At 34.5% G+C, this 22,193-nt stretch overlaps 1 protein-coding gene across 3 annotated transcripts in view; it reads right to left on the reverse strand.

Annotated features, from left to right (window-relative positions):
- The window catches only part of LOC136026317 (monocarboxylate transporter 10-like), a 29,456-nt gene extending 17,004 nt beyond the window's left edge, over window positions 1–12,452 (reverse strand). For 2 of the 3 annotated variants that reach the window (XM_065702740.1, XM_065702741.1), the window contains exons 1-3: window positions 12,138–12,452; window positions 9,651–9,802; window positions 3,643–3,855 (exon numbers count right to left, since the gene is read on the reverse strand). In XM_065702740.1, coding sequence (XP_065558812.1) covers window positions 3,643–3,855; window positions 9,651–9,802; window positions 12,138–12,318 — 546 coding nt within the window. In that variant the 5' untranslated portion in view covers window positions 12,319–12,452. The remainder of the gene's footprint in view (window positions 1–3,642; window positions 3,856–9,650; window positions 9,803–12,137) is intronic. The other variant, XM_065702739.1, reaches the window with a different exon arrangement.
- Between the last annotated feature and the right edge of the window lie 9,741 nt (window positions 12,453–22,193).

Below are 22,193 nucleotides of genomic sequence, written 5' to 3' on the forward strand. Positions count from 1 at the left end.
CAGAACTCTTTAGCATGATGTTTGATGGCTCATTTGAAAACTATTGATGATATTTACAAGCTTTTTATCAATTCTACCATACATAAGTAAGATATAGCACCGAAAACAACAACTTTGGTGCCATTTCCTAAGTGAAAAATCTTGGAAGGATAAAACAGTATCATTGTAATAACTATGGCCCAAAACCCTTAACTGGAGGTTTGCAAGAACACCTCCAGTAAGTTCCTCCTCCAGGCCCCCTTAATAAGAGTGGCGTAATTCCGTCAAAATCCTGGGGGGGGGGTGTTTGGTTTGGAGCCAGTTTTCTTAAAACAAGTGAAAATCACCGTAAAAACCTTTTTGTGGTCATTTCATTGGATTAGGCACTTCTTTCATTTGAAAAAAAATGGGAGAAACAACCGAAAGTGCACTTTATGGGAATATGTTATCAATTCAAATTTATAAAAGTGATTAGGTATAAAAACAAGCTTTTAAATGAGCCGTTTTTTTGTTACGGTACTGCTCTCTTTTGTTACAATAGCCTTCTAGTTTTTATTATGTCAGTAGGTGATTTTTAAAGCCGTGTCTTCAATATAGCTTTTTCAGGCGAAGTCGGACGAATAAAAGCATCTTTTGGTTCATCGAAAAATGAACGTTCCTGAAAAACATGTATCGTTTTGTAAAGTATGGATAATAAACTTTTTGTTATAAACTGAAAGTTTTTCGTAGCTGTCAAGGTTGTCTGCAGTTTTTTCTAGAGGTGTGATAAATCTCCTAGATCAGCGATGGTTAGAAATTATATTAAAAAATAAGTTTTCAACTGAAAGCAAGGGGTGACATTAAAATTAAAACTAACAGAAATTATTCCGTATAAATGAAAGCATAAATGTAAGTTCCTCCTCCAGGCCCCCTTAATAAGAGTGGTGTAATTCTGTCAAAATCCTGGGGGGGATGTTCGGAGCCAGTTTTCTTAAATCAAGTAAAAATCACAGTAAAAACTAAAAAAATAAGCAATTTGGTACCATAAAGGTACTATATAGTACTATAAAAGTAATATTAAGGTGTTTTGTACTACTTTAAAGGTTAACCTTGTCATAAAAAGAAACTGATCTGTTTCTGTTGACGCTTGAATTATGCAGGTTTATCTTTGCTTCGAAATTTTTTTAGAAAAAACTAAATTTCATCTGGGGAGGGGCAAGCTCAGGTCGGGAGGGGGCGGAGGCAAACCGAGGCCTGGTAGGGGCGGTTGGCCCCTCTGCCTCGTAGAGAATTACGCCCCTTCTTAATAAGCTACGTAATTAAAGTCCTACAAACAGTAATATATTAGATTAGATTGTTAGAGGCTTGGTTCTGTTAGTATAGCGCTGGACTTCTATTAGACTATCTTGCGTTTGATTTCTGCTTGATTTTTTTTTTCAATCACGGTTTTGTTCCTTCTTATGATTCTTTTTCAGATAATCCACTATTTTTGCAAATGCACTGCACTCATTTTTTTAAAGCATATCCTGGGAAGATCATTTTAAAACTATCACTCATATCTACTTACTTTTTATAACTTTTACCATCCATAAGTGCCATATAGCACTAAAAACGGCCCTTTTGGTGTCACTTCTTAAGTATAAAAACTTGGAAGCATAAAACCGTACCAATGCATTAATTATGGTCCAAAGCCCTTAAATGGAGGTTTATAAGAACTCATCATGCATACTCCTCCTCTAAACCCTCTTAGGAAGTTTCATAAATAGTCTACTCATCTTAAGAGTAAGAGATTATTGAGAAAATATATTCATTAAAACTAAAAACTTTTCAACTAAGAATCTACCTAAAATGAAGCTTGAATGATCAACAGTTTTGAGTCGAACCTTCAAACTTCACTCTGCAATGAGGCCTGTGTGCTAGTTCTAACGATGGTAATTGAGGGGAAGGTACGTCCTTGCCTTCCTAGTTTTTCATTCCTGCTTAGGTTTTGAAAAACACCTTTTTGTGGTCATTTCATTGGATTAGGCACATTTTTCATTAAAAAAAAAAAAAAAATGGGGGAAACAACCGAAAGTGCACTTTATGAGAATATGTTATCAAGTCAAATTTATAAAAAATAATTAGGTAAAAAAACAAGCTTTTAAATGAGCCACTTTTTTGTTACGGTACTGCTCTCTTTTGTTACGGTAGCCTTCTAGTTTTTATTATGTCAGTAGGTGTGATTTATAAAGCCGTCTCTTCATTGTAGCTTTTTCAGGCGAAGTCGGTCGAATAAAAACACCTTTTTGTTCATCGAAAAATGAACGTTCCTGAAAAATATGTATCGTTTTCTAAAGTATGGATAATAAACTTTTTATTATAAGCTGAAAGTTTTTCGTAGCTGTCAAGGTTGTCTGCAGTACTTTCTAGAGGTGTCATAAATCCCCTAGATCAGCGATGGTTAGAAATTACATTAAAAAATAAGTTTTCAACTGAAAGCAAGGTGTGACATTAAAATTAAAACGAACAGAAATTATTCCGTATAAATGAAAAAGATCATGGCTATGTTGTTTCTGCATTAAATTTTAATAAAAAACGAACCAAGATTAATTATAAAAAATCAAAGTTTTTCCGAAGAAAGTAAAGAGCGAAGTTGAAACTTAAAAGGACAAAATTATTACTTCACAGCCTTTCTAATATATATCAATAAAACTAGTATAAATAAACAAACTAGTTATGTTTCCCTATGTTTCTAGGATTAAAAAAAACTGGCACTTTACGGAAAACACAAAATAATATGAGAAATTTGGTGCAGCACAAGCAAACCAATTAAGGAAACTTTACCGAATAAAAATAAAGCATTTTAGGATCATTACTTTTTTCCGTTTAATTTGGTATCACTTCTGCACAATGGCTCAGTTCAATGACTGACTCTCGTTCTGGTTCTAAATAGACCATGTCATGATTAGTTTTTAGACTGTTTAAAGTCAAGTCATCTTGATAGTATTAGGACTATGGACTAGCTCTGGAATTTGTGATGCTAAAGTAATACTAAACCATATTTCTTACAATATAGATTGTATATTACTCACTATTGGTGTTATAGCTGGCGATACCAAAATGCTATCTGATAAATCAGTCAAATATTTCTGTATGCCGTTCAATGACTCTGCGGTTATTAAAAAATTATTTAATTTTGCACTTATGTTTTTAAGATAATCCTAAGTGTATACTGAAAGTTACTGGTCACAACTGGTGTAACACTATGTTTTGTTGACATATATTAGATAAACTGTGAAGTAATAATTTTTGTCCGTTTTAACTTTCAGCTTCGCTCTTTACTTTCTTCGGAAAAACTTTATTTTAAAAAAATTAATTCTAATCTAATAGTGGGAGTAAAAATATTCCAGCTGAGGAAGTTAGGTATTGTAGTTACTAAATGGGCTCTGTGGGCGAAAAAATAAGAACCCTATCCATTTTAACTACACTCAACAGAAACAAGATGAATTGGAAACATGTAAACATGTACCGTATTTCTTCAGAGAGAGGGTAGCAACTTTGTCAAGTGGAGGGCAAGCGGATTTTACGAGCGTTATGAGGAGGGGCAGGCATTTGGGGATTTTGATATGTCAGGGCCAAAGGTCCTCCTTCTATATGCATGTTCGAATGGGTGAAGTCCCATTTTTATTGAATAAAATTATTTACCTGTAATGTTGCAACTAATCCTGCTCTATCCAGAATATATTGTAGCATAAATGGTAAGGTAACAGTGAAAATAGAGCTCCCAGCAGTAACAATGCCGTTGATAAGGCCAAGACGCTTGTCAAAATGATGACCTAAAACAACCAAAGACGGATTGTATGCAAGACTTGAACCACCTCCAAACATGATTCCATATGTTACGTAAAGGGCTTCAACCTATACAAAAAAAGAATAAAACAGCGTAATGTACTTTAAAGCATATAAAAGTCAGTTTTATGATCCTACAAATCATAATTTGGTATTATATCAAACAAACCTTATTCAGGGAGGGGGTGGGGAGATTTACCGGGTTTGAGCCCCCCCCCCCAAAAAAAAAAAAAATTGTCCGACTCGTAAAAACGAAACACAAATTCATGTAAACACAATTTTGATGTGTTTTTTAACTTTTTTGTAGCCCCTTCCCCCAACAAAAATCTTGGATTTGCCCTGGATCTCAGTGCATGCTGACGTTCAGGGTTGCCAATTCCTCATATACAGGTCTAAAGAAAGAAAACAATGTGTATAGAGGGTCACCAAAAGAACTTGAGCCCCCTAGGCAGCAGGGGATCACAGCCCTTTACATTGTCGGGAAATACATTTTTTTTTCTCCTTGGATTCAGTGTTGTCAGTCAACTTTTTCAATTTAAAGCAAGGCTTGATGATGACACATTAGGTTTGGTTAAGTGAGGTTGGGTTGGGTTAGGCTAGCAAATTGTACGTTTTTAAACCCATATCTGAAAGTTATAACCAAATTTAATCCAATTTAATCCAACTTAGAATAACATAATCTAACCTACCCTATTTCTAGCTTTTACCATCATAGCTTGCGTAAGACTGAAAAAGCTGACTTGCAAATAGAATTGAATCCAAGCAGAGAAAAAGAAATTTCGGACATTGGTGTCATGACGTCACACTGGTTAGGTACAGCCACCTTGTGAGAAATAAGAATTCTTTCTTAAAGTCCTGACCTATATAGATGTTTTTTTTTGTGGCCAGCCATCGCAGTTCCTTGTTTTGCAACCGCAGATTTCATTGTCCATTTTTTTTATCTTTACCTCGAAAAGTTTTTTTCGCGCCTTTTTGTCTAGCAGTTTAGATTCATACACAATCTTTTTTAATTTCTTAACACGGTATGTATAACAAAAAAGTCTTTTCCAGTTTCCAACTACAGACAACTGTTCAAAATGTGCTGACAATTGAATGTGAGTCTTGCTGTTGTTTGTTCCATGCCTTTTTTTTTTAGCTCTTACGATTCTCACTTTCACTAGTTTTCTAATATAAGCATTTATCTGTGCTTCATTTTCATCAATCAGCTTAAACATTTTAAATGACCTTAAATTAGAGTTACTGCCTATGTAAAATTACGTTTTTTGTCAGTGTTTTAAGATTAAGTTTAAAACTCAAACATCCTAAGTGACCTTAAATTAGAATTAACGCCTTTGTAAAATTACGGTTTTGTTACTGGACCTTTGACTTTTACCTTGGCTTATCTTGACTTATCTTACCTTTCTTTTCTTAACAAAGACATGGTAAGCATTGGTGACCTTATCTATGTCAAAATTCCAAACTAAATCATCATAACTATCATTCCCAATTTTGGAACGTTTTGATTCTCCGTTTCGCTTATTTTCTAACCCCATCTTTCTTTCTTTTTCATTTTGGGTTGTCATTTCTATCTCAAGAAAAAAAAATTACCGATGTCTTTTCATAGTGAAATCTTTTCTAAATATTTGATTATTGAAGCCAGTCCGAGTTCAACACCAATTGTCTACTAAGCTTCAAACTTTTGGTTTTCTTTTCCAAGGTTTTTGAATTTTTCTAATCCCTTGTTAAAATATATTCAATTTTTTTTTGCAATTAACTTGTCTATTCTCTTTAAGCAATTTAATGTAAACTTTTCCATGCATGAAGATCTTCAATTTTTCCAAACAAGTGTGATAGAGTCATTGTAACACTGATGTATATAAGAATGCCGTCACTCACAAAAATATTTTCTTCAAAATTAAGGCTCTTAACGAATTTCTTCGAACTTCTGACCGATCCGGATCGTTTCTTCAGGTCGAAATATTCCAATATACAAATTTCTCCGAAAAAATATGGAGCCATATTTGAGAAAAAAATTACATAAATATACAACTATTGCTCACTTATAAAGATAGTATATATATATATATATATATATATATATATATATATATATATATATATATATATATATATATATATATATATATATAGTCAAAGCTTACTCTTTTCCTCTTAACCTTGAAGGACTTATTAAAGTGCCTCAGGGCACTGCAGGACTCCTGTGAAGGAAATATTTCTCAAAATCATTTCAAATCTCTTTCAACATTATGCTATGAAAGAAAATTATCATGGTTAATAAAACTTAGTAGGTCACCTCCGAATGGGCTAGTAAGAGGTCATAAGAGAGGATTTAAAAGACGTGGGAATTTTATTGGAAGGATTTAGAGCGAAGCTTTGAATAGAGCAGGGTTAGTTTTAGTAGTAGTAATGCTAAGTTGCGCGGAATAAAAAAAAAAGATATTAAACGTCACAATTTTAGTCTAGTAATTTTTAATGGCAATAAAAAATAGTTTTAACTAAATACTAGTTATCAGGGTTGTAGAAGTTGGGAAAGGTCTAGTAAAAGGATACTAGAAAAATCAGTGAAAAGCTTTGTTTTTGCTAAAAAAGACAAAAAGTTTTGTAAAAGAAATAAAACAGAAAATAAATGAACAGAAAAATAATAAAAAAATTAGTCTGAAAATAGAGAACTAAAAAAAATTCAACCAGTTATTTAGCCGCAAGTTGCACATTGCTACAATAAGTTAAGACCTGCAGTTGAAACAATAGAATATTGAGAAGATCAGGAGCATATTATTATATTTTCTAGAGAATAGATGGGCTCCGAAAGTTAGCCTAGGGACTCAAAAACTATCTCTCTTATTATTTGCAGATGATATTGCTTTGGTGGCTAATAAACCGCAAGATCTACAGACTCTTTTGAATCTCATAGAATAATATTTGCATATAAAAAAGTTAAGGCTGAATACTGAAAAGAGCGAAGTTGTTATTTTTAAAAAAAGGAAGGTTGGGGACGATGAAAAATATACATTTAAATTTAATAATAAGGAACTATTTATAAGTAAAAGAATAAAATATTTAGGCTTTATCTTATCGGAAAATGGAAGCCTAAGGAGTCATGTTGATGAAATAATTAAGAGAGGTAGGGTGGCCATGTCAGCTATATTTAGAAACCCGACGATAATGAGGATCAAAAACCTAAAAATGCATAAAAGAATATTTAACACAAAAATTTTACCCGTGATAGAATATGGAGCAGAGATATGGGATGGAGAAACGGTGCAGCAACTGGAGTCCCTTCAGCTCCAGTATAATAAAAGAGTGTTTGTTCTACATCAGACAATTCATTCACAGATTTTGAAAGGTGATATGGGCCTGTTTTCTTTAAAGCTACGTATGTATATTTTAATGCTTAGATTCTGGTTGAAGTTAACTAAGAGTAATGAAGATAGACTAGTAAGAGTGGCATATGAAGGGATGTTGAAATGTGGTTTAAAAACCTCGTGGCCATCCTAAATTAAATCATTACTAGAAAAAGTAGGAATGCCTTATTTAAGGAATAATGGTCTTTGCTCTCGTGATGTACCAACAAATTTAGAAAGCCAGGTACGATTTATATTAGAGAGTCAGGAAATTCAGCATTGCAAGGGCTGGTTTTCGATTCTACAACCCTACAACATTATAATCAGGCAAAACCTAGTTTTGGGGAGGAAGTTTATTTTAAATTTAATTTACCGGCTATGATTCTACGTCGTTGGATTCAGCTTAGGGCAAATTGTCTTCCAATCCAGAACAGGCAAAAAACGTTCGACAAAAATAAAATGATAGTTGGTCCTGATAGGCGGTATATTTGTCCCCTTTGTAAAGATGATGATGAAGACTTGGATCGTTTTCTCCGGAAATGCCCGGTGCTCTTGGATTTACGGGAAATTTATTTGCATGGGATTAATTTGATGTTTCCGGGTATTCTACAAAATAGTAACCCAACCACAATATTTCGAGTGGGAGTATATATAGATAAATCTTTAATAAGAAGAAAAAGTTTTATATGATTAATTTCTTTTGTAGTTAGATTAGGTACTTTTTGCGTTGAATTCTGTTTTTTGTGCGTGTTCGTACTGTTGTTAATTTCCTTGCTTGTTTGTTATTTATTTATATTTTTGTGTGTATATGGCCCACGGGTTTTTGAAATCTATCTATCTATCTATCTATTAATTAATTTATTTTGACCCACTAGCCCTATAATATAGCGGAATAACAGAAGAAAATAAAAAGAAAACACATATACAAGAAATACCTACAAAACAATATTACATATACAAACAACAATGCATATCAAAATGATCACAAAAGAGATGAAAAGGATCTAACCGCATGTAAGCCTCTTCTTTGAACATGGCATCCAACTTATTAGAAGATGTCAATATATCAGCGGCACTAAACATTCGAGTAACCTTTCAGTTCCTGGTATCAATGAGACAGATATAAAGGTAATTTAATGGAACAGAATATCCTAAATATGTGAATGTCAAACAGTTCAAAATTTTATATAAAATTTGGAGATAGAAGCTCAAAATGTTCATTTATGTTTGTTTTTTTTTTCGTCGAAAGAATGAATGCTATAACAAATAAATTCACTCAAATAAATAAACAGTCAAGAACGTGGGCGTGGTGAGTCAAAAGGGAGGGATATGATTAAAGAGGGCTTATGCCCTCCCAAAATTATCTCTTCTCCATAGATTTTGAAACATTAATTTTTGGGGGACATTTTCATTGAAATGTGTCTTTTTGATATTTCCGTTGAAAAAGTTGAAAAGAACGACTCTAATGCCCTGCATGTCAAGAGTGTTAAAAATACACTTTACTGATCAAAATCTGTCATCAAAAGCCTTAAAAGGATAAAGCACTAAAATTTGGAGCACATTTAATGTAGACCTTAGTGTGCGATTAATCATGCATTGACAAATACTATATATCTCGTAATTTTTTTTCTGACTGAATACCCTGTGTGTTTCATTGCACTTCGTTGTAAAAGTTTTTGGAGCGAGAAGCGTTGTGTGCATGTCTCAAGGTAAAAAAAAACTGATTTTCTTTAAAACTAGGAATATTGCCATTTTCTGCAGGTTAATGGTTTTAACCCAGACAAAAAGCTTCCGGCATGACACATATAGTTAAAAAATACTGTTAAGCTGAATTCATTTTTAGTCAATTAAGTTTGTCTTCTTCTTATATAAGCGGTTATGTTGTCCAGACACTATTATGTATATATACAAAGATACACACTTTATTACAGATTTAAGCGGTTGTTTAATACTTTGTGATGTCACTCTGTTCAATTAATCCTTTTTTGACTTGGTTATTACGCTTAAACTCCGAAACACGCAAATTTCAAAGTTAGAAATACTTTTCTATTTTTATATTTTTCCGAAGTATTTGCAATGTAAAAAAAAGTTCAATGCGAATTTCAAAAATGTTATTTGGTAAATTGATAAAACTCAATATTAACAACTGAATGATGGCGATATAGTCTTTTGTTGAAGCATTCAAATCGTAGTTAAGCAAGAGAGTAGTTAACTACGTTATAGTTAATAACTATAACTACGTAGTTAATAACGTTATAACTACGTTATATTGTTCTCTTCTCGTAGTTAAGAGAGCATATCAAAAGCTTGATTAAGGAAACATAAACTTCAAGAGTTAGCCAATCAGATTTTAATTAAAAATCAAGAAAAAACAAGAAAAACAAAAACCTTTTTATTAAATTAAAAACGGAGAATAAAAACTAATCACCGAGAAAAACAGAAAACTGAAAATCATTTCGTTAATCAAAAGTCAAGAATTCAAAACCAAAAACCGATAGAACTTAGATACATTTATAACTTCACCTTATTTAACGAATACGCTGACAGAAGCATGCCAGTTGACGCAAGGATAGCTCCAAGCAATGCGGTGCTCTTTGCACCAAATTTATCTGTGAGGATTCCAGCAACTGGAGAAGATAGGAATGTCATACCAACAGCAAGAGACCCCACAAAAGCTGGAAATTAATAAAGAAACTGTTAGTTCTCAATTAGCTATTATTGGCGCAATTCCAATCCCGACAAGAAAACACCGTAAATTTCTGAATGCTACTTTAAAACATACTGAAAGGCTTACTTATCAAATAGTTCGTGGTAACGAACTGTAGTAAGGAGCGACACGGCTCAATAGTAACCAAAACTCTAAAAAACAGAATTTTTTATAACAATAGTTACATCAAAAGAATCGCATTTTGATGCTGATTTTAAATACATAGGTTTTGTTAAGTTTAGACTTACCCATCAAAAATTAGGAGCCTGAGAAATTTTGCCTCATTTTAGAAAAAAGGGTGAAACCCCCCTTAAATGTCATTGCATCTTAACGAAAATTACACCATCAGATTCAGCGTATCAGAGAACCCTACAGTAGAAGTTTCAACCATCTATGTACAAAAATGCGGAATTTTGCATTTTATGCCACAAGACAGATCACGGATGCGTGTTTTTTTTGTTTTTTTTTTCCCAGGGGTGATCGTATCGACCCATTGGACCTAGAATGTCATTTGAGAGCTCATTCTAAAGGAAATGAAAAGTTCTAGTGCCCTTTTTAAGTGACCAAAAAATTGGAGGGCACCTAGGCCCCCTCCCACGCTCATTTTTCCCAAAGCCACCGGATCAAAATTCTGAGATAGCCATTTTATTCAGCATAGTCGAAAAACCTAATAAATATGTCTTTGGGGACGACTTACTCCTCCACAGTCCCCGTGGGAGGGACTGTGACTTTGACCAGTGTTTACCCATAGTAATGGTTATTGGGAAGTGTACAGACGCTTTCGGGGGATTTTTTTTTTGGTTGGGGGGAGGGGTTGAGAGGAGGGGGTTATGCGGGGGGATCTTTCCATGGAGGAATTTGTCATGGGGGAAGAAAATTTTCATGAAGGGGGCGCAGGATTCTTTAGCATTTTTTAATGAACAGTGAAAAAATAAATATGAAAAAATTTTGTCAACTGAAAGTAAGGAGCAGCATTAAAACTTAACTCAAACAGAAACTATTACGCATTTCCTCTTAATGCCTCGCTCTTTTACGCTAAAGTAACTTTATTAATTTAAACTATTTATTCTACGGCCTTTGTGATTCAGGGGTAATTCTTAAGGAATTGGGACAACATTTAAGCTTTATTGTAAAAAGCGAGGTATTGACGAGGTGGTGAACCCCCTCATATACGTATTAAAAACATACGAATATAGAAGTTCATTACATAAGCTAATTCGTAAGTTATGTATATTTTTACTAATAAAAACGTTCGTAAAAAATTAAAAGTTCTAGTTGCTTTTTTAAATAACCAAAAAATTGGAGGGTAACTATGCCTACTCCCCCGCTCTTTTTTTCTCAAAATCGTCCGATCAAAACTATGAGAAAGCCATTTAGCCATAAAAATAAATTAATATGCAAATTTTGTTTGCATATTCCATGTTCAGAGAGCCAAAATCAAAACATACCTTAATTTAAAAACGTTCAGAAATTAGATTTAAAAAAAACAAGTTTTTTTTACTGAAAGTAAGGAGCGATATTAAAACTTAAAACGAACAGAAATTACTTCGTATATAAAAGGGGCTGTTTTCTCCTCAATGCCCCGCTCTTTACGCTAAAGTTTGACTCTTCCTCTCAACTTTACTTTTTAAAACAGTAAAAAAATTTAGCGTAAAGACCGGGCATTGAGGAGGGAACAGCCCCTTTTATCTACGGAGTAATTTCTGTTCGTTTTAAGTTTTAATATCGCTCCTTACTTTCAGTTAAAAAAAACTTGTTTTTTTATTTAATATGACTCCTTAAGTCGTGCCAACATACTTAACCTCTCCCCACCTCTAATGGTTAAATTACTTAATGTATAGTATTATACGCAATGGAAGCTCCCAACACTGAATTTGCTGTTATTTCTCTTGTTTGCCCTTAAATCAATTTGGAGAAAATATTCCTGAATTATATTGTGTTTTCCTTCTGGAAAGTCGAAATGTAGCCATAAAGACAAAGGGATTCGGGGACACACAGCATAAAAAAGCAAAAGCCGTCCATATAATAATCTAAATTGTTTTCTTTTAAATGAGTAAGAATTTAATGGCTAATGAGGTTGTTAATACATACATATATATATATATATATATATATATATATATATATATATATATATATATATATATATATATATATATATATATATAATATATATATATATATATATATATATATATATATATATATATATATATATCCGGACTTTCAGTCCGGATGGCCTGTCAGTTATCACCAGCTTAGTCACTAATTGAATGATATGAGGTTAAAATAAGGGAACTTACATGCTTTAGCTGATGGATTATCAACATTATTCTGCGCAAATTCATCTCTCAACCAAGGATATAAAATACCGAAACAATTATGAATTCCAAAAATTATGCCATTCGCGAAAAAACTGGAGATAACAATTATCCACGTTTTAGCACTATTTCTTTCTCTTTCTTTTACCATACCATTACTCATAATAAGATTTAGAAAAGCACTAACACTTCATGAAGTCTGTATTAAACAGCGATGAATATGTTTAAGTTCCAATTTCCTATACTAGTTGGAATCTCACACCAGGTTGATAACCGAGGTAGTGTTTTATGGACCAATTACTCGATCAAGTCATCTGAAATGTCATTAGCTTAAGATAAAAAGAAAACCACAAACATTTTTTTTACTGCCACACCTAAGCTTTAACCCGTTCTTCCAAATTAAGTATTGCAGTTTTTAAATGTGGAATTTTGATATAAAACAGTTGGTAGTAACGAACTGTAAGCATGGAGCAACTCGTGCTAATAGTGCCCGAAACCCAAAACAGGAACTCTTCTAAAAAAAAAAAATTACATTAAACAATTTGGTTTACGATGATGTATAATATGTGAAATTTTATGAAATTTAAAACTATCCATCAAATACCAAGAGGCTTCGAAAAATTTTATTACGTTCGAAAAAGGGACAAAATCCCCTGAAAAAGGCAATCTGTCCTCGTTCAATTGCCATTATATATATATACTAGCTGTTGGGGTGGCGCTTCGCGCCACCCCAACACCTAGTTGGTGGGGGCGCTTCGCGCCCCCCAAGCCCCCCCGCGCGCGTAAGTCGTTACGCGCCATATTAGTTACGCGCCATTGTAGTTGTGTCCCTATGTCCCACCTGTGAATATAGATATATATATATATATATATATATATATATATATATATATATATATATATATATATATATATATATATATATATATATATATATATATATATATATATATATATATATATATATATATATATATATATATATATGTTTTTATGTTTTTAACTACGTAAAACTTGCGAATATACAACATTCTTTGCTGCCCCATTGTCTGTGCATATAAATAGATTGTCAGGTTTACCGACTCTTGAACATGCAACATATAATGGTCCATGGGAAAACAATCCGTATTCAGATCTATACCTCATGATTCTATTGATTTCCTTGAGCTTTGTTGATGGTGATTGCTAATCGACGATTCCCTTTGTCGCCGTCGTCATTTATATATCCCCGTGTGCCCCCCGGTGTCCCGGTCGTCATTTATATTCCATGTGTTCCGGTCGTCATTTATGTCCCGGTGTCCCAGTCTGTGAATTGTCTTTGAGGGTCCCGGGCGTCATTGATATTCCTTGTGTCCCGGTGTCCCGGTCGTCATTCGTGTCCCGGTGTCCCAGTCTGTATATACATTCGTTTTTGAATTGGTATTTTTTTTTAGGTTTTAGTTTTCTGCCTTTTTTTTGTTTTTTTTAGTTATACCTCATGATTCTAATGATTGCCCTTGAGCTTTGTTGATGGTGATTGCTAATCGAACATTCTCTGTGTCCCCATCGTCATTTATATATCCCCCTGTGCCCCCCGGCGCCCCCGTTGTAGTTGTGTCCCTGTGTCCCGGTCGTCATTTATATTCCCTGTGTCCCGGTCGTCATTTGTATTCCGGTGTCCCAGTCTGTATATACATTCGTTTTTGAAATGGTAAATGATGAAATAAATTTTTGTATTTTTCCCCTTTTTTTCTTTTTAGTTTTTTTGGTTTTTACATTTTTTTAGTTTTTTTAGTTGTTTTTTCTTTTTTCTTTTTAGTTTTTTTTTATTTTTATATATATAGATTTTGTTTTTCTCCTTTATTTTTCTTTTTGTTTCCTTTTTTCAGTTTTTTTTATTTTTTAGTTTTTTTAGTTTTTTAGCTTTTTTAGTTTTTTTATTAGTTTTTAGTTTGTTTTTTTCTTTTTAGTTTTTTTGTAGTTTTTACCTTTTTTTTTAGTTTTTTTTTACTTATGTCCTGGTCGTCATTTATACTCCCTGTATCCCGGTCGTCATTTGTGATGGTTTGTTGACGGTGTTTTGTTGATGGTGATTGCTAATTGAACATTCCTTGTGTCCCGGTCGCTTTCTCTTTGAGTGTCCCGGTCGTCATTTGTATTCCCTATGTGCCGGTGTCCTGGTCGTCATTTGTGTCCCAATGTAATTTCGTAATTTCGTCAGTCGAAAACATGACGTCAGTCGACACAGAAACATGACGTCACCTGATCCACAGATCCACAGACAGACAGACAACTTATTTTTATATATATAGATATATATATATACTAGCTGTTGGGGTGTAGGTTCTTCAGTCATTTTACAATTATAAATTTCTCTTTCAACGGTCTTCTTACAATTAAAAATTTGTCTATACTATCAGCAGCAAAAACTTGCTGCTGATAGAGAAAGTCAGAAAAGAAAGCGTGCCGAGGAATCAAAAGAACAGCAAGGAAACAGGCTTGAGGCTAAAGAACGCAAAACCGCGCAGTTAGATGAAGATCCACCTGGACAGCGAGAGTCAAAACATATCAAAACTGAAAATGATAGCGATGATGATTGGGTTTGGGATCTTGACTTGGATAAGGTCATCAATGCCTACCAGATTTTAGTTAAAAAAACAAAGGTTCGGCGATATGTATTTCATAGTGAAGCTGAAAAATAAAGAAGAAAAAGAAAACTGAAAAAAGAAAAAATGTAAAAAACTAAAAAATACTAAAAAGAAAAAAACACTCAAAGAGAAATTACAGACCGGGACACAAATGACGACCGGGACAGAGGGAATATAAATAACGACCGGGACACTCAAGGAGAAATTACAGACTGGGATACCGGGACACAAATGACGACCGGGACACAGGCAATATAAATGACGACCAGGACACAGGTATTTAAGAATATCGTTCAAAGACAAATTTTTAATTGTAAGAAGACCGTTGAAAGAGAAATTTCTAATTGTAAAATGACTGAAGAACCTACAATGGCAACACCCGAGGAAGCTGCTCAAAACAAATGTATTCACGCCGAAGTAGCAGAGTTGGTAAAGCGTTATGTTTCAGGTTCTAGGTCCGAGAGGCTCCAGGTTTGAACCTTGGCTTTAGCATTAATACAAAAAAAGAAAAAAACTAAAAAAGGTAAAAACTACAAAAAAACTAAAAAGAAAATATATATATATATTTATATATATCATCTTTTCCACAAAAATAATAATTTAGTGCTTCTGCTTAAAAACAGCAATCGAATTGATGCCTCCTGATACGCAACTATCAACAAAGTGGCAATCGTTGTGGTCGGTGATCAGTTCTTACCTCGAGATAATATTCTTTATAGGCGAAACAATCAGTTGACAAGAATTGCTTAAACTCATCGATGCTACGATGCCCTACAATATCCTGACGAATATAAATGACGCCCGGGACACTCAAATAGAAGTCACAGACTGGGTCACCGGGACACAAATGACGACGGGGACACAGGGAATATAAATGACGACCCGGACACAGGGACACAACTACAACGGGGACGCCGGGGGGCACAGGGGGATATATAAATGACGACGGCAACAATGGAAATGGTCGATTAGCAATCACCATCAACAAAGCTCAAGGGCAATAAATAGAATCATGAGGTATAGATCTGAATACGGATTGTTTTCCCATGGACCATTATGCGTTGCATGTTCAAGAGTCGGTAAACCTGACAATCTATTTATATGCACAGACGATGGGACAGCAAAGAATGTTGTATATTCGCAAGTTCAACATTCTTTGCTGTCCCATTGTCTGTGCATATAAATAGATTGTCAGGTTTACCGACTCTTGAACATGCAACATATAATGGTCCATGGGAAAACAATCCGTATTCAGATCTATACCTCATGATTCTATTTATTGCCCTTGAGCTTTGTTGATGGTGATTGCTAATCGACCATTTCCATTGTTGCCGTCGTCATTTATATATCCCCCTGTGCCCCCCGGCGTCCCCGTTGTAGTTGTGTCCCTGTGTCCCGGTCGTCATTTATATTCCATGTGTCCCGGTCGTCATTTGTGTCCCGGTGTCCCAGTCTGTGATTTCTCTTTGAGTGTCCTGGGCGTCATTTATATTCCTTGTGTCCCGGTGTCCCGGTCGTCATTTGTGTCCCGGTGTCCCGGTCTGTATATACATTCGTTTTTGAATTGGTTTTTTTTTAGTTTTTAGTTTTTTACCTTTTTTTAGTTTTTTTAGTTATACCTTATGATTCTAATGATTGCCCTTGAGCTTTGTTGATGGTGATTGCTAATCGAACATTCCCTGTGTCCCCGTCGTCATTTATATATCCCCCTGTGCCCCCCAGCGTCCCTGTTGTAGTTTTGTCCCGGTCGTCATTTATATTCCCTGTGTCCCGGTCGTCATTTGTATCCCGGTGTCCCGGTCTGTATATACATTCGTTTTTGAAATGGTATATGATGAAATAAATTTTTGTATTTTTCCCCTTTTTGTCTTTTTAGTTTTTTTTTTGGTTTTTACTTTTTTTTAGTTTTTTTTCTTTTTTCTTTTTTTTTCTTTTTATTTTTTTTAGTTTTGTTTTTCTCCTTTATTTGTCATTTTTTTTCCTTGTTTTTTTTCATTTTTATTTTTTTTTAGTTTTTTAGCTTTTTTAGTTTTTTTATAAGTTTTTAGTTTTTTTTTTCTTTTTAGTTTTTTTGTAGTTTTTACCTTTTTTTAGTTTTTTTAGTTTTTTTTTTACTTATGTCCTGGTCGTCATTTATACTCCCTGTGTCCCGGTCGTCATTTGTGTCCCGGTGCTTTGTTGATGGTGATTGCTAATCGAACATTCCTTGTGTCCCGGTCGCTTTCTCTTTGAGTGTCCCGGTCGTCATTTATATTCCCTATGTGGCGGTGTCCCGGTCGTCATTTGTGTCCCGATGTCCCGGTTTGTAATTTCGTTAGTCGAAGAGTCGACACAGAAACATGACGTCACCTGATCCACAGACAGACAGACAACTTATTTTTATATATATAGAAGAAGATATATATATATATCTATATATATAAAAATAAGTTGTCTGTCTGTGTGTCTGTCTGTGGATCAGGTGACGTCATGTTTCTGTGTCGGCTGACGTCATGAAGTTAGTTGTCGTCATTTTTGCTATGACGGTGACGTCATTAAAGATATTTAAGACATATATGTTCACGTAGAAATCTATTAATGTTTAAGTTTAAAATGACTGATGAACTTACAATGGCAAAAGCCGATGAAGATGCTCAAAGAGTCTATGCCAAAAAACTTGCTGCCGATAGAGAAAGTCAGAAAAGAAAGCGTGCCGAGGAATCAAAAGAACAGCAAGGAAACAGGCTTGAGGCTAAAGAACGCAAAACCGCGCAGTTAGATGAAGATCCACCTGGACAGCGAGAGTCAAAACATATCAAAACTGAAAATGATAGCGATGATGATTGGGTTTGGGATTTTGACTTGGATAAGGTCATCAATGCCTACCAGATTTTAGTTAAAAAAAACAAAGGTTCGGCGATATGTATTTCATAGTGAAGCTGAAAAATAAAGAAGAAAACTGAAAAAAGAAAAAATGTAAAAAACTAAAAAATACTAAAAAGAAAAAACACTCAAAGAGAAATTACAGACCGGGACACAAATGACGACCGGGACAGAGGGAATATAAATAACGACCGGGACACTCAAAGAGAAATTACAGACTGGGATACCGGGACACAAATGACGACCGGGACACAGGGAATATAAATGACGACCAGGACACAGGTATTTAAGAATATCGTTCAAAGACAAATTTTTAATTGTAAGAAGACCGTTGAAAGATAAATTTCTGATTGTAAAATGACTGAAGAACCTACAATGGCAACGGTACCACCATCGAAGTAGATAACCAGTGGGTTGTTCCATATTCCCCATTAGTGCGAAACGTCAACCCCAAGTCAAATTCGTGCATTGTTTGGCATCATTTTAACAACTTGCTCTCCATCAGCTCCTACAGAGTTATGGGAAAAATATAAGTCAAAAATGTCCGAAGATATACTCCATCGAAAACAGTTAGAGACGTCAGATATGACTTTTGATTTTACATCAGAAATTTATAACTACACTTTAGTTATTATAGAAGATTTGTGCGTACGTATGGCAAACAAACCTTTTCAGTATTTGGGAATGCCTTCACCTAACCGTATCGCTGCTGTTTCGACATGTGTAGAATTGGATCGTGAATAAAGTTACAGTACGAATGATCTATTGTCGTATGTACAAAATAACATTTCCAAGTTAACGTCGGAACAAAAAGACATTTATGATACGATAGACTCAATTTCAGGACGTATACAACTACCTGCTGATTTCTGTAATTTAGTGACGTCCAAAAATGAATTGATTGAAAAAGTATTTCCGAATATTCTAAAAAATTATAAAAATAATAAATGGCTAAGTGAAAGAGCGATTCTCGCACCCAAAAATATAGACGTCCACGAAATCAACAATATTGTTTTGACCAAGATTCGAGACCAGGCAGTCCTTTACAAGTCAGTCGACACAGTTTTGGAACCAAATGAAGCGGTTAATTATCCATCTGAATTTTTAAATTCCATAGATCTTTCAGGGTTTCCACCACACGTGCTACAACTAAAAATAGGCGTACCAATAATACTTTCAAGAAATATCAACCCACCAAAGCTTTGCAATGGCACGCGACTTGCCGTAAAAAAAAACAATGGAAAACCTAATAGAGGCCACAATCTTGACAGGGCCTTTTGAGGGTGAGGCTGTTCTTATTCCTCGCATTCCCATGATTCCAACGGATCTGCCTTTTCAATTTAAAAGATTGCAATTCCCAATTCGATTAGCATTTGCAATCACCATTAACAAAGCTCAAGGTCAATCATTAGAAAAATGTGGTATAGATCTTAATACTGATTGTTTTTCCCATGGACAATTGTGCGTTGCATGTTCGAGGGTCGGTAAACCTGACAATCTATTTATATGCAGCGACAATTGGACAGCGAAAAATGTTGTATATTCGCAAGTTTTTTTTACGGCAAGTCGCGTGCCATTGCAAAGCTTTGGTGGGTTGATATTTCTTAAAAGTATTATTGGTACGCCTATTTTTAGTTGTAGCACGTGTGGCGGAAACCCTGAAAGATCTATGGAATTTAAAAATTCAGATGGATAATTAACCGCTTCATTTGGTTCCAAAACTGTGTCGACTGACTTGCAAAGGACTGCCTGGTCTCGAATCTTGGTCAAAACAATATTGTTGATTTCGTGGACGTCTATATTTTTGGGTGCGAGAATCGCTCTTTCACTTAGCCATTTATTATTTTTATAATTTTTTAGAATATTCGGAAATACTTTTTCAATCAATTCATTTTTGGACGTCACTAAATTACAGAAATCAGCAGGTAGTTGTATACTTCCTGAAATTGAGTCTATCGTATCATAAATGTCTTTTTGTTCCGACGTTAACTTGGAAATGTTATTTTGTACATACGACAATAGATCATTCGTACTGTAACTTTTTTCACGATCCAATTCTACACATGTCGAAACAGCAGCGATACGGTTAGGTGAAGGCATTCCCAAATCCTGAAGAGGTTTGTTTGCCATACGTACGCACAAATCTTCTATAATAACTAAAGTGTATTTATAAATTTCTGATGTAAAATCAAAAGTCATATCTGACGTCTCTAACTGTTTTCGATGGAGTATATCTTCGGACATTTTTGACTTATATTTTTCCCATAACTCTGTAGGAGCTGATGGAGAGCAAGTTGTTAAAATGATGCCAAACAATGCACGAATTTGACTTGGGGTTGACGTTTCGCACTAATGGGGAATATGGAACAACCCACTTGTTATCTACTTCGATGGTGGTACCGTTGCCATTGTAGGTTCTTCAGTCATTTTACAATTAGAAATTTCTCTTTCAACGGTCTTCTTACAATTAAAAATTTGTCTTTGAACGATATTCTCAAATACCTGTGTCCTGGTCGTCATTTATTTTCCCTGTGTCCCGGTCGTCATTTGTGTCCCGGTATCCCAGTCTGTAATTTCTCTTTGAGTGTCCCGGTCGTTATTTATATTCCCTCTGTCCCGGTCGTCATTTGTGTCCCGGTCTGTAATTTCTCTTTGAGTGTTTTTTCTTTTTAGTATTTTTTAGTTTTTTACATTTTTTTTTTTCAGTTTTCTTTTTCTTCTTGATTTTTCAGCTTCACTATGAAATACATATCGCCGAACCTTTGTTTTTTTAACTAAAATCTGGTAGGCATTGATGACCTTATCCAAGTCAAAATCCCAAACCCAATCATCATCGCTATCATTTTCAGTTTTGATAGGTTTTGACTCTCGCTGTCCAGGTGGATCTTCATCTAACTGCGCGGTTTTGCGTTCTTTAGCCTCAAGCCTGTTTCCTTGCTGTTCTTTTGATTCCTCGGCACGCTTTCTTTTCTGACTTTCTCTATCAGCAGCAAGTTTTTTGGCATAGACTCTTTGAGCATCTTCATCGGCTTTTGCCATTGTAAGTTCATCAGTCATTTTAAACTTAAACATTAATAGATTTCTACGTGAACATATATGTCTTAAATATCTTTAATGACGTCACCGTCATAGCAAAAATGACAACAACTAACTTCATGACGTCAGCCGACACAGAAACATGACGTCACCTGATCCACAGACAGACACACAGACAGACAACTTATTTTTATATATATAGATATATATATATATATATATATATATATATATACCCCAACACCTAGTTGGTGGGGCGCTTCGCGCCCCCCCCCCAAGCCCCCCCGCGCGCGTAAGTCGTTACGCGCCATTGTAGTTGTGTCCCTGTGTCCCACCTGTGAATATAGATAGATTTATATATGTGTTTCAAACTATGTAAAAATTGCGAATATACAACATTCTTGGCTTTCCCACTACTGGGAGCTTTCCATTTCCAATTGCCAGCAAATGATCTGAAAATGTTTGACCAGAGTCATCGTTACACAGACAGACAACTTATTTTTATATATATATAGAAGATATATATATATATATATATATATATATATATATATATATTATATATATATATATATATATATATATATATATTATATATATATATATATATATATATATATATATATATATATATAATATATATATATATATATATATAGTTTTTTATGTAGTTTTTACCTTTTTTAGTTTTTTCCTTCTTTTGTATTAATGCTAAAGCCAAGGTTCAAACCTGGAGCCTCTCGGACCTAGAACCTGAAACATAACGCTTTACCTACTCAGCTACTTCGGCTTGAATACATTCGTTTTGAGCAGCTTCCTCGGGTGTTGCCATTGTAGGTTCTTCAGTCATTTTACAATTAGAAATTTCTCTTTCAACGGTCTTCTTACAATTAAAAATTTGTCTTTGAACGATATTCTTAAATACCTGTGTCCTGGTCGTCATTTATATTCCATGTGTCCTGGTCGTCATTTGTGTCCCGGTATCCCAGTCTGTAATTTCTCTTTGAGTGTCCCGGTCGTTATTTATATTCCCTCTGTCCCGGTCGTCATTGTGTCCCGGTCTGTAATTTCTCTTTGAGTGTTTTTTCTTTTTAGTATTTTTTAGTTTTTACATTTTTCTTTTTTCAGTTTTCTTTTTCTTCTTTATTTTTCAGCTTCACTATGAAATACATATCGCCAAACCTTTGTTTTTTTTAACTAAAATCTGGTAGGCATTGATGACCTTATCCAAGTCAAAATCCCAAAACCCAATCATCATCGCTATCATTTTCAGTTTTGATATGTTTTGACTCTCGCTGTCCAGGTGGATCTTCATCTAACTGCGCGGTTTTGCGTTATTTAGCCTCAAGCCTGTTTCCTTGCTGTTCTTTTGATTCCTCGGCACGCTTTCTTTTCTGACTTTCTCTATCAGCAGCAAGTTTTTTGGCATAGACTCTTTGAGCATCTTTATCGGCTTTTACCATTGTAAGTTCATCAGTCATTTTAAACTTAAACATTAATAGATTTCTACGTG

Source organism: Artemia franciscana, chromosome 4, assembly GCF_032884065.1.
Source record: "Artemia franciscana chromosome 4, ASM3288406v1, whole genome shotgun sequence".
In the NCBI taxonomy this organism is placed as follows: domain Eukaryota; kingdom Metazoa; phylum Arthropoda; class Branchiopoda; order Anostraca; family Artemiidae; genus Artemia; species Artemia franciscana.